At 43.7% G+C, this 13,229-nt stretch overlaps 1 protein-coding gene across 1 annotated transcript in view; it reads right to left on the bottom strand.

Annotated features, from left to right (window-relative positions):
• Positions 1-461: 461 nt before the first annotated feature.
• The window catches only part of TENT4B (terminal nucleotidyltransferase 4B), a 43,712-nt gene continuing 30,944 nt past the window's right edge, over positions 462-13,229 (bottom strand). Inside the window, exons 7-13 of the mRNA XM_055000650.1 lie at positions 11,075-11,203; positions 9,491-9,704; positions 8,730-8,856; positions 8,521-8,624; positions 6,752-6,939; positions 4,942-5,106; positions 462-3,760 (exon numbers count right to left, since the gene is read on the bottom strand). Of these exons, the coding sequence (XP_054856625.1) occupies positions 3,584-3,760; positions 4,942-5,106; positions 6,752-6,939; positions 8,521-8,624; positions 8,730-8,856; positions 9,491-9,704; positions 11,075-11,203 (1,104 nt within the window). The 3' untranslated portion in view covers positions 462-3,583. The remainder of the gene's footprint in view (positions 3,761-4,941; positions 5,107-6,751; positions 6,940-8,520; positions 8,625-8,729; positions 8,857-9,490; positions 9,705-11,074; positions 11,204-13,229) is intronic.

The raw sequence follows: 13,229 nt of genomic DNA, 5'->3' as shown, positions 1-13,229 counted from the left end.
ATTCATTCCTTATTGGCGCAGATACCGTTATAACACACTTTTGCATTTTGCTTGCTCGCACTTTTGGTCACACCTCTCCTCCTCGTAGCAAGCACTCATGGACTATCCTACCCCACCGTTCACCAAACTCGGAGCTGCACGCTTTGAAATGTTCAAGGTAGGTAAATGCTATTCATGTTAATGCCTGTATCCCCAGCTGCCTCTTTTCCGTAGCACTGTTATCTGCTCCTTGCTTTGGACGGGGCAGGAGCCTCACCAAGCCAAGTTGGATTGCATCCCAGGATTGCAACACGTCAGCTAATGAGGCTGGCTATCATGGACCTCTAGGCAAGTTCTGAAATTAACGCTGCCATGTTTTTTCACCTTATTGTCATGATGATGGCCTGAGGACAAGAAGTAAAGAAAAGGGAGTGAGGAAATCACATGCATTTGAAAAGAAAATAGATGTCAGGTGATAAAAATTCTTGTGTTGAAACATTTATTTTTTTATATATATATTTCACAAAATTTTCCACAAAAGAGTATTGAAACTCAAAAAAGGAATTAGACTTAAGTCAAATACAGAGATGAAATGTACAAGATAAAATGAGCAGGCAAAACTCAAAAGGTCTTGAAAGTTTTGTTTCTTTGTTTTACTTCAGATTGAAAAAAAACGAACAGTTCAACTGTTCGGTTTAAATAAAGATTTGCAAGATATACAGTGTTTTTATTAATACAATGCTGGTCAGTTTGAGGCAATGTAAATACCTCAATTCATCCTTCATGCTTTTTTTTCTTCTCATTAGAAAGATATTGTTTACTAAAATGAAACTTGAGCAGTCCTGGAAAGCTATTTTTCCATTAAAATTTATGAAAACCATAAATTGAGGCAAACCTAAGATTCCCAATGGAATCAAGATTATCTTCCCGCTACCACCACATTAAAATAATCAACATGCTTTAGTGAAACAGCCGTCTCTGCATTCTGACAGAACATTTGTTTCCAGCAAAGAGGGAGATTCTCAAAAAAAAAAATCAGTGTGATTAAAGTGTAATATGGTTTGACATGTTACCCATCTGTAACAGTTTTGTTAACAGCAGCTAAAACAGGCATTAATTTCAGGTGGGCAAGACAGCTGTGTGGGTCTGCAAAAGAGCACAATTCAAGTTCTAGTAGCACCTTAAAGACGAACAAGATTTCCAAGCTATAAGCTTTGGAGATTCAAAGCTCCCTTTGTCAGATAAAGTCATTGTATCTGATGAAGGGAGTTTTGACTCTCAAAAGCTTATGGCCTGGAAATGCTGTTCATTAAAAAACTTATAGCCTGGAAATGCTGTTCATTAAAAAGCGTATAGCCTGGAAATCTTGTTCATTTTTAAGGTGCTACTGGACTCAGATCTTCCTAGGATTAATTTAGAATCTCTTTCCAAAAGCAATGAAGGTAGGTCTACGCATCTACCAAAAAAAATTAACACAAATATTTTATACGTTACCTAATTTGACATTCATGTCCTAATGCTGAGAAACAAAATCCATTTAATTTTTTAAAAAAAAAAGGATTTCAAGAAAATGTGGATCAAAACACGTCAACATTCCCGGTTTATTTTTTAAGCTTAGTGTTCTTGGGCATTAAGGTGGAAATGTTTTATTCCCCGACTCTCCCAATTCAGTTTTTTTTAAAAAATAAAAAATGCTTTTTATACCATGTTGAGTGTTGTTTTTTAATATAGATATATATATAGATATATATAGATATATAGAAGTTTTCAGTCATGACAGTTTTGGTCGAGTTGCATTATTTTATTTAAAAAGCTTCTGCACTGATCAGTGCTTATTAAAGGTCAAGTTGGTCTGCAGTAGATAAAAGAAACATCTAAAAGCTATTATTCCTTGATAAAAGGGTCCTCGTCGTCGTTCTCCATACCCAAATACACTGAATTGAAACTTACATACTCAGCATACACACACACACACTTTCCTCTTCAGAGAAAAATGTTACAGTAAATGTCACTTTACATTCTAATTATTAAAGTGCTCCAAATCTTTTTTTCCTTTTTTTTTTTTTTGCAAAACAATGCAAGTGACTACAACTCTATACATTCCCATTTGCATTCATAGCATGAACTTTAGTGTCTTTATGGCATGGCTAAACTAGGAAATATCCAAACATTTATGGATTCTTGGGGGGGGGGGGAGGTGGTTTGCGGGGCGGAGGAAGATCAACAATTCAGTGAAACACACAGGCTTTGAGAAAATGTCAGATCATTAGACAGCAATACAAATTTATTTCCATTATTGAAGATTTGTTTGAATCCTTAACGGGCAAATTAAAAAAAAAATACCTGAAAGGGAAATGAGAGAACACTCGAGTTAAAAAAAATAAATTCAACAGCTTTTTTCTTTTTTTTTTTTGTAAATATTTTTCCTCCAGAGGGACCTTTTTTTAAAAAAAAAATGATGAAAATGAAGAGAGGAAGGAGGCAGAAACAGGGAGGGAATTAAAAAGGCACAAAATCAAAAGAAAGGCAAAGGATTTAGAAGAGTTCCTGAAATGCAGACATTAACTAATCAACTCTTGTTTAATGCAGCAAAACGGGAGAAAGCCATGGCCACCTCTCCTCCCACTTAGCTTACTTTCCTTCGAAATCGAGCGGCTTCGGATGGTACCTGGAATATCCCACTGCCGCGTCAGACAAGGTGAACGCATTTCTTTTTCTTCCCAGCAAGGAATATGAGACCAGAGTCGACATCATGTGTCGTCAGTATACCCCTTTTATAAAAACAAATCTTTGCCCCCACGACGTCTCCCTTACCCGCCCTCCCGAGAAGTAACTTGTGCAGACCCATCAATGTGCTACTAATTCAATGTTCAAGGAGAAGAAAAAAAAAATTCTGAGCTACATAAATCATGTTTGTTTGATGTTATGCTGACAAAATCCAAGTATTTTCCTCCTCTTTAAATGAATCCTGAGGGGGGAACCCCCCAAATTGTTTCTACGATTTAAACAGTAATGTTATGTAAAAAGTTTTTAACAAATGCCACTATTACAAATGTCAATTTTTCTCCTATATGGTCATCTATAGATACACAATAAAATGGTAAATATATGCAAAAATAATTTTTAAAATTATCATGCGTGAATTTTACTCTCTCCTTTGAAGTCTGGGCTTCCCTCAAAATACATTTTTTTCTTTTCACTTTTTAATCATTTGTCTCGTTTTGAGTTCATGACCAACCCCACCCTAAACATACTGAGTCCTACACCCCTATAAGGTCATCATAAAAGCTGATCAGAGATATTTATTTTACATTCAAGCTTTTATATCCTAAACAAACCCTGTTGTAGCAAATGACTTATCGGTAGCGGCCTTTTCCTCCTCTTTCCCTCCCCCCCTTGTTTGTTGCTGTTATCCGTCTTCATGATCTGTTCAGAGGCAAGCTGGAAAACTTAGAACACGCTGCTGATCAACCACTGGGGTTCCCCCCCCCCCCAACAGTCTTGGGAGACTCCAGAGGAGACCCCGGGGAGTCGCTGTCCAACTTATCCTTATAGCACGAGGCCATTGCACACAGAAGAACAGTCAACCGTCAAAATAGGAAAACTATCTACAAAGGTCTGAAAGAACCAGGTCCCTCTTGTGTTTCCTTTTCTTTCCATAATACTGGTGTGATTTGCTGCCGGGGTGCTGCTTGTTCATGACTGAGGTACCATGGCTTGAATTGGCTGGACCTTGGAAGCCTTTGTTGGAAGAAGCGCGGAACAACCGCGTGGATCCATGCTGTGAAAAAAACAGGACTGGTATGAACACCCTGTTAATGCAACCTAAAAGGCTAGCAATGCTGGGTTGCGCCTGGCACCACCGTTACGTTCTATTACATCAACAGGCTGCAAAAATGTTCTACCTCTCCACACGTCCAAGGTTCTTCAAGCCCCTTCCACTCCAGAGGTAGCGTTCAGGGCAACCTGGCCTACCTAGTTATCATCATCACCATGACCACCGCGACCACCTTGGGGGGTCTCATCTAATCTTCTACTTGTGTTAAAAGAATTTTTAAAAACTATTTAGAAAATTAAATGTCAGGGTTTCTATTTTAACCAGAAGATTACCCCCACACCCTGGAGAATCACCTTGGAGAGAGCCAGTTTGGTGTAGTGGTTAAGAGCGCGGGACTCTAATCTGGAGAGCCGGGTTTGATTCCCCACTCCTCCGCTTGAAGCCAGCTGAGTGACCTCAGATCAGTCACAGCTCTCTCAGAGCTCTCGCAGCCCCGCCCACCTCACAAGGTGATTGTCATGAGGATAATAATAACACTGTAAACCACTCTGAATGAGTGTTAAATTGTCCTGCAGGGCGGTATATAAATCAAATGTTATTGTTATCATTGACTCGGTACATACTACTAGTTCTTGCAGCATATAACACTGTTATGCATTATGACAGCTTGATACCAAGTCCTCGTTTCACCTGTGGGGCCCTTTTCTTCTTTTTAAATTCGAATCCCACCAATCAAGTTAGAATGGTGTAACAGCTCATGTGCCGGACTACAATCTGGGAGTCCCAGGTTCGAATCCCCCCTCTGCTATGGGAGCTTACTGAATGATCTTTGGCCAGTAAGTCTCTCTCAGCCTAACCTACCTCACAGGGTTGTTATGAGGAGGGGGAAACCATGTGGCAAGTCTCATGGAGCTCCCCTTTGGGGAGAACAAAATGAGGTATAAATAATCTAAAAAAATGAATACGCCTCACCACCAGCAACAGTAAATGAAAGGAGGTATATGGCGGAAAAAACTCCTGAAAAACTGCTCACCTGTTTTAACCCACAGGCCATAGCATACTTTAGGCTGCAGCCAAAGAAATGCTGTACCCAAAGACCCCAGAAAAATATCCTTGTAAGAAGGCACAGAGATTTCAGACTCTGGAAGAGGGAGGTGGTGGTGTTTCCCAGAAGTCCGACTGACCTGCAACTTGTTTGCAACACTGGGTGCGCTTGCTGTTTGGCCGCTTGGCATTTTCCCACTCGACTGTGTGGGCCCCAGCGATGCATCCTGAGCCGCCGTTCTGTTGGCTGTTGTTTGGCGGCAGCCCAGCTGTTTGGAGGATTTGCATGGTGTTCCGTCAGACTCCTAAGGAAGACGAGAGGCTATAGTTGGAACACATTGTGTGAAGGGGTTAAAGCTGAAATAAACCTTTGTTAAGACATTAAGGTGCCGCTTGACTCCTGCTTCATTTTGCTGCTAACCCTCTGTTACTTATAGCAGCTAGTGAGGAGGGGAAGAAGCCAAAGTCCCCCAAAGCCAAAGCCGAACAAGAGAAGCATTCGCTTAAAAAAATATCCATATCTATATCTCAAGGGATCCAAGCTCCATGCAGGCTTCCCTGCTCCTGTGACCTATCCACAGCCAGTTTGGGAATGCCCCTAAACTAAATTTCTCCACCAAGTTATTTTCCCACCACAATGGGGGACTGGTGCGCGCGTGTATTTTAAAGTCAAATTGCTGCAATCCATTTTGGATCCTGAGCTTCAGCAGAATCACTCTACAGCAGTTTCCCAACCTGTGGGTCTGGACCTAAAAGTGGGTTGTGAAGCCTGTGAAAATGGGCCCCAAGGCTTTTGTGCAATGCTACTGGTTTCTTCATGCTGTATTTTTAAAGTGGGTCACCGTATCAAGTAAATTTGGACTTGTGGATTCATCATACCCAAAAGGCTGGCAATCACTGCTCTAATGTAAGCGGTTTTGAGAAAACACCATTTTGCTACCACTCGTGGCCTCCAGAAACTCCTGGTCTCCTAGAACAGGAGCCAAACACAGCATGTTCCTCCTGCGTAAGCAAACGTTTGCCGGACTGGCAATGGCGGCCGAGATAAAATGCCCAGCAAATGACAGCTCCTGCGTGCAAAGGACCTGCTCGTCCCCATGCCCTTCTGCTACGTCACAAGATGATGATTCAAAAAGTGCAGAGTAGCTGCCCTTTTATGCACTGCTTGTGTCGGGGGCCTATAACTGTCTGTAACTGAAGAGCCAAAACTGTATCAAAATTCAGAGCAAGAGATCAAGAAGCCAGTATAAGAAAGCATGTTTGTGTACCTGAAACTTGGTAACTTGACATTACTGGTAACTGATATGTGGATTAATAATACATAAAAATTTCCACAACCCCAATACTGGCTGTTGTGAGTCCTTTATTAGGAAATGGCACCTACAAGGCCTTTCAATAAGCAGAAATTATACAGAACAGCATTCTGTGCAATGCTTTTTGTGCACTGGCATAAACCTGTACGTGGTTCGCATTTGGGACTACTGGCCACAGTTCACCACTATCATTTCCCTTTTTGGAACGCATCTCTAAGAAGCCCTTAAGTCCCATTAAAAATCTTTACCTGCCATTCCCTTCATGCACTGGTTAATCTAACAACCCACTAACCTCTCCAATACACGTTACTTTAAAGATTTGATTTTCTATTTTAGAGGATCATATTTGGCTCTGCAGCCATAGGTTGCAAGTCTCCGGCTTATGCGATGAAAGCAATGCTTGAGTACAGAAAAGAGAGGCGAATTATTTCCTATCACCCCTCTTCCTATACTCTAGGGATGCCTAGAGTCTTAACAAACTGAACTGAACTTTTATCATCTGGACTGCAACTCCCTGCGACTGCCAGTCTTAGGGCCCTGGGAAAGGGTTACAGTCCAAAGCAGTATCAGGCACAAGCTGGTGGTTTTGCGTCGGTCCTATCACCATAATTATCATCAGGAAGTTTTTAAGACTTACTACATCGCTGGAGCTGGAAAGCGTAGAAGATGACGACGACAAAGGTCCCGAGGAAGAGTTTGATGAATGCTTGCTTGGTGTCTCGGAGCTTTTACTTCTGGGTTTTCCTAACGATTCGCACTCCTCGGAAAGATTATTGTTGCATTCGTCTAGCTGCTGGTTATCGACTATTAAAGTCACCCCATTCCCTGGAACAAAGGCAGTTGAGAACAGAGTAAGCGGCACAGCCTGAGCTGCTCCCATTTGTAAGGGGCTTTTGGTATCCTAAAGCAGGACTTGGCAAATTTCCTTCTGCTTGAGCAGCCAGCCCCCAAAATTCAGAGCCAGAGTCTTTTTCAGCCTTCAGGGTTTCGTAGCATTAAGGATCACATTGTTCTAATTATTGCTACCGCAAAGCCTAGACCTAACTAGGGCTGTGCGATTCAGGATTCCGATTTGGGAAAAAACCCTAATCGGGCCCAGCATTCAGAAATACCGAATCAAAGCTTTCCGAAGCGATTCAGATTGCTTCGGAAAGCTTTGGGTCAAGTGGGAGCAGCATGCAGCACTTTTCTGGCTGTTTGTATTTGTAAAGAGCCAGAAAAGTTGTTTGCTTTCAAACTTCCCGCCCTGCCGCTCCCCCCCCCCTCCAATGGGAGGGGGAGGAGAGTTCCTTTCCAACTCTTTTTCCCGCTTCGGAAATTCCGAAGCAGGAAACCCGAATCTTGTTTTTTATTGCACACCCCTAGTTCTAACCTCTTCACCAGTCTAATGATGAAAGCATTGTAGTATATAAATGTAGTATATAAATGAATATGCCACAAAAGGCTAACCATAACATATTTCAGTATTGCTTTAAAAAGCTCTGCTTAAGTGAATACTGGAGCCAGTAAAAAGAGAAACTGGTTAAGAAATGGAATCCTCTACCACTACTGAAGACTATAAAATAAGCATATAAACTTGGTCCATCTGGCAGAGGTTCTCAACTCTCCTTGTTTTTACAGGCCCGGCATCTCTGCTTGCAGGCTCCTGGTGTCCTTGAAGGGTGGTTGGGGTCAGAAGACTCTACCGTCCAAAAAGCCCAGCCAACCTCTACCCTGACATATATCTTCCACTCACAGTTCTAACAACCTTAAAATCATATTCATGGCTACTGCTTTGTTATGTTAAGAGATATTGGCTTTGAGCCTGTTAAAATTAAGCAACGATCAAATGCCTCTGAAACCAGTTACTCACTTGCTAACCTAAGCTCTGTTTCTTCCAACAGGCCTTAATCATGCGTCACCTTAAACTGAGGCTAATAACTTTAGCTGGGCGTTTACAAGGCTTGGAGGGAGTAAGTCAACCACTGATCCCGAGTATCTCAGATCCATTTTGACAGGGCTCATACTTCTCTCCCCACCCCCCATGCTGCTGAATAGCAACACTTACTGAAAGTTCTCTGCACAATAGCAGAACTACTGATGGGTGATACTAACTTCCAAATTTAATACATTCCACTAGCTGGATCAAATTTCTCCTCTTAGTCACCTTTAACACTGCGTTTGGCAGATTCTGATTATCTCCAGCCCTTTACACCAATGGAACAAACTTCTGCCTGGACAAACCTTTATGGGAGTCCGCCACCGTCCTATTTCCTCACGTCTGTCTGCAATTCACAAAGGTTAGCGACTTGCTTTTAAGCTGCGATTCCTATATTGCCGGCCTTACAGTATAAACAGTCGCCCCAAACTACTAAGTTGTGGGCTACAAGGGCTTCTTCTGCTAGCCTGTTCATCAAAAAGGCTTACCATTGCATGAAGTCTCTGTGCTGTTCTCCATCCCCCATTGCTTTGATATCCAGTCTCGGTATGTTGCCACTTCTTGCGTTACTCTGATTATTCTTCCTAATATACTATATTTTAAAGAGAAGGAAAACGTTTTCAGAATATTTTAAAGGGGGTGGGTGGGAAGTGATACACATCACTAATGGGCTCGACTCAGAAGATAAACTTTTTACCTTTCACTTTCATTGTTGGGGTAATATTTAGCTATTGGCGATACTGCGTGGCTCAGAACGACATATGCGTAATCGAAGGCCTGTTTCACTTGCATGGCACCGTAGGAGCTCCTCCCGACATCGTTGCCTTCAAGAAAAACAAACAGAGTGCAGGGATGAGCGAGGGAGCAACAGAAGAATATCTGCTCAGAATATCTGCTCAGAATATCTGCTGCAGTATTTAGTCAATTATTTTATTTATTTGCTCATTTTATACCCCCCTTTTCTCTTCAATTGGAAACCAAAGCTGCTTACATTGTTCTCCTTTCTTCCATTTTATCCTCACGACAACCCTATGAGGTAGGTTAGGGCCGAGAGGGTGCAACTGGCTCAAGGGCGCCCAGCAAGTTTCCACGGCAGAGTGAGGATTCAAACCTGGGTCTCCCAGATCCGAGTCTAACACCCTAGCCACCATACAGCACTGGGTCACATTTCATTCAAAAAGTGATCACAGTTTTGCTGTCTATTAAAAGGAAACCCAGATTAATTTGGGGGCAGATTTATATTTAAAAAAACACAAATACGCTCAGAATGCGATTCTGACAATGAGTTGGTAATATAGTAAAAAAAAAAATCAAAAAAGAAAAAAAATTGGAAAACCGGATCAAGACTGGAATAATTTTGATTGTCTTGTCTTGCATGTCCCAAGCAGCACAATCTATGGTTTTGAAGGTTTCGTTTTCTGTCGTGCTGCAGCAAAGTAAATGCCGGCCCCCCAATACCTGGCTGAAGTGGGTCTTCAATGTAGAGCATTGATGGTCTGTAGCCATCCAACATATTCTTCTGCACTTCATCCTTGGCCACGTATGAACCGCCATCCTTTATTCGGATGCCTGTTTTCAGGTAGTTGAAATGACGTCCATATAATTCAAAAAACTCTATTAAAAGGACACCATAGTTGGCATTGGGCGTGCAGGCATCTTCCCTGGGATGCAGCTATCAGGAGGAAAATATGTTTTTAAATGTTTTCTCATAGCAAGCTCCTGATTTCTTTGTTATACATTTACAACCGAAGTTCATAGGGTGACATGCAATTTCACGGCTTAGCATGGATGAATGACACGCAAAAACTGTTCGTACCGCTTAAGGCCCGTTAAGCAGACGACTACCTTCAGTGTGAAATGAGTGGAGAACGCACATTTCTCCACCTCTGCAAAATTGCAGCTATATCAACAGTTTGAACTGAGATAACAGCAGGGTCCAACGTGGTTAACTTGTATGGAAGTGAGTCCTGGGTTCAACTCTAACACTCAGCCAGAGAGAGAGACTGTTGAAATGTCAAGACAAATAACCCTCTTAGATTCCTCCCCATGTAAAACTGGAACAGTAAGCGATGTATGTTCAAAGGGGTGCTACAAAGGATGAACGGCAACAAATCTGGCACAGGGCCTTTTCTGTGGCAGCCCCCTGAATGAGGGATGAACGCTCCATAGCTGTCGGCTCAGCACTTGGTCTTTCAAGCTTCAGTCACCGCTCTGTTCACCCAGCCCTTGCTCCAGGTATGAGCAGGGCACATCAACCAAGTTCAAGCTGCAGCCTGGGAGACGTGGGTTTACATATCTCACAATGGCCGTTTACACATGGCCAAAGCCTCCGGAAGATGGTGCAAAACTCATGGAACGAAGCATCTTCCTAGCGCGATTTCCCGGCACGGTCTTGTTTAATGGCGTGATTTCTGACGTCATCGCGCCATTAAAGGGGATCATGCTGGGAAATCGTGCTAAGAAGACGCTTCGTTCCGAGAGTTTCGCGGGATCTTACAGGTGCATGTGAAAACAGCCAATATCACTAGGAGGATGAATGAACAAGCAGTTTGACAGAGCCACTAAAAGTAATGAACACAAACCACAAACCTCTGTCAAAACTCACGGACACCACACTGCATATTGCTTGCTCCTCTGAAGGGCTCCTTTGTCCCAGAGTTGCCTGATGCTGAAACCTTATTGAAGCTAAGCTGGTTTCTAGGCCTGGTTAGCACCTGTGCGGGAGACCACTGGAGGAAACCTGCGCGTGCCCACCTCTCATTTATGATGGAAGTAAGGCACGGCACAGATGTGGCAAACAAATGAAATGTTTCAGACAGCGGTTTTCAAAACCACAGGCCTTACACACGACAGGTATTCTTACAACCTGCAGTCATTACGTAAGAGCAGCCACGCCAGATCAGGCCAACAGTCCATCTACTCCAGCACCCTGTTCTCCAGCGCGAGCAACCAGTGCAGGCACTTTGCAACGTAACTTGAAAGAAGAACAGTAATTCAGGTACCACCCCCCCCTCAGGAAATCACTTCACTTATCCAACTTACCTGGAGGAAGCTGACAGCCATTAAAAAAAGACTATAAGAACCAATTCCGCCTGTGAATACTTCATTGAGATCCCTCTGCAGTAGGAACTGTTTCAATACTAAAACTAGATATGGCAATACAGGATATTTCTGTGGGAGAAGAGAGAGGGGAAAGGCAGTCAGACTTCTGGTGATTACAGCAACTTGGGGGGGGCATTCTTAATCTGACAGCTGCCACTTAGTGCAGAAATTGACTACGCCCATCATGTTCAAGGCAGACCTGGGACATTCCAGGGATCTGGGGGTGGGGGAGAAGATCGGGAAGGAAGCAGGAACCTTTTCTATTTTAGGAGCACTTCCAGAGGGCGCCATGTGTGCTGAGCTGCTGCAGCTTATATTTGCATGCTACATATGGGTTGCTGAAATCTCTGTGCTGATCTAAACAGCGCAGGCTGGTTTAAACAGCAGAAAAATAAGGACTGCTGGAGCATAAGGCTCCATCCCAATGCGACTGCCGCATAGGATCCTCTGTGCTAGCTGACGTCTTCCTTTCCTTGAGACACCTTTCCTCACTCACTCCCAGCGTAGCACTACAGAAACCACAGGTTCCTTGATAATTCAGCAATATCTTTTGTTTATTTTCGATCCAAGTTTTCCTTTCCCTGCCACCCCTGAGTTAACACTGAAAAATGCGTGCATGATTTAGCACCAAAGCATTCAAGAAATCATCTCTCACACAAACATGCAACGTAAACAAACCAAAGAGCAGATTTCTTGCCCATGCTTACTAAATGTGCCAGTCCGGCATACAGTTGTGCACAGGGCTTTTTTTCTGGGAAAAGAGGTGGTGGAACTCAGTGGTTTGCCCTCGAAGAAAATGGTCACATGGCTGGTGGTCCCACCCCCTTATCTCCAGACAGAGGGGAGTTTAGATTGCCATCCGCGCCGCTCAGTGGCGCGGAGGGCAATCTAAACTCCCCTCTGTCTGGAGATCAGGGGGCGGGGCCACCAGCCATGTGACCATTTTCAAGAGGTTCCGGAACTCTGTTCCCCCGCGTTCCCCCTGAAAAAAAGCCCTGGTTGTGCATACACTTAAGGAGAACCACAAAGAGTTACTGGCTTATAGCAATAGTAAGAGATCCCCCTAGCAAGTTACCTGAAGGTACAGGCAGGGCTTTTTTTCAGCTGGGACACGGTGGAACGGACTTCCGGCACCTCTTGAAAATGGTCACATGGCTCGTGGCCCCGCCCCCTGATCTCCAGAAAGAGGGGAGTTAGATCACCCTCTGCGCTGCTGGAACAGCATGGAGGGCAGTCTAAACTCCCCTCTGTCTGGAGATCAGGGGGCGGGGCCACCAGCCATGTGACCATTTTCGCCGAGGACAATTTAAACTTTTAAAACAGCTTACCCAAAGTGATGTCATTGGCCCTGGGAGCATGCGTGCACGCGCACATGTGGTACCAGAGGCACCACCTCCCACCAAGAGTCGCTCCCTGTGTGGGCAACCCACTGAGTTCCACCTCCTCTTTTCCCAGAAAAAAAGCCGTGGGTACAGGTGTGGCATCTGGAAATATACCACTCATAACCAAGGTGGAGCTAACCTATACAGGATACTGAAGACAAGACCTTGCTTGCCTTTCTTCAGAAAGTACATCTGAAACCTGAAAACTTTACACTCCAGAGGGCAGCTCTGAGAGCCTCCTGCAAACTTGCTAAATGCAAAAAAGCCTGCCCTCTTGCGCCCTCTGGTGGGAATAATGCAAAGACACAACGACACATACACAAACTTTCAGTCCATCAAGGTCAGTATTGGCCACTTAGACTGGCAGCTGCTCTGCAGGGTCTGGGGCACAGTTCTTTCGCATCCCCTAACTGCCTGGGTCCTTTTAACTGGAGGTGCCTAGGACTGAACCTGGGACCTTCTACACACAAAGCAGATTCTCTGCCAGTGTGCCACGGCTCCTCCCCTGCATCAAGTAGTCAGAACCAGGATCTGAACCTCCTGAAAAGAATGTTCTCCCGAGGGGATTGAATCTGGGACCTTCGGCATGCCAAGGAGATGCTCTACTACTGTTCATCCTTTCCCGCCAAACATGAGGGTAAGGCCTGTGACTTATTTTATATCGTTCTTACTGTAAATGCCGAAGAAATCACATTATTCAATTATGATCCATG

The sequence above is a fragment of the Eublepharis macularius genome, chromosome 16 (genome assembly GCF_028583425.1).
Source record: "Eublepharis macularius isolate TG4126 chromosome 16, MPM_Emac_v1.0, whole genome shotgun sequence".
Classification (NCBI taxonomy): Eukaryota; Metazoa; Chordata; class Lepidosauria; order Squamata; family Eublepharidae; genus Eublepharis; species Eublepharis macularius.
This window is presented reverse-complemented; position numbering and strand designations above follow the sequence as displayed.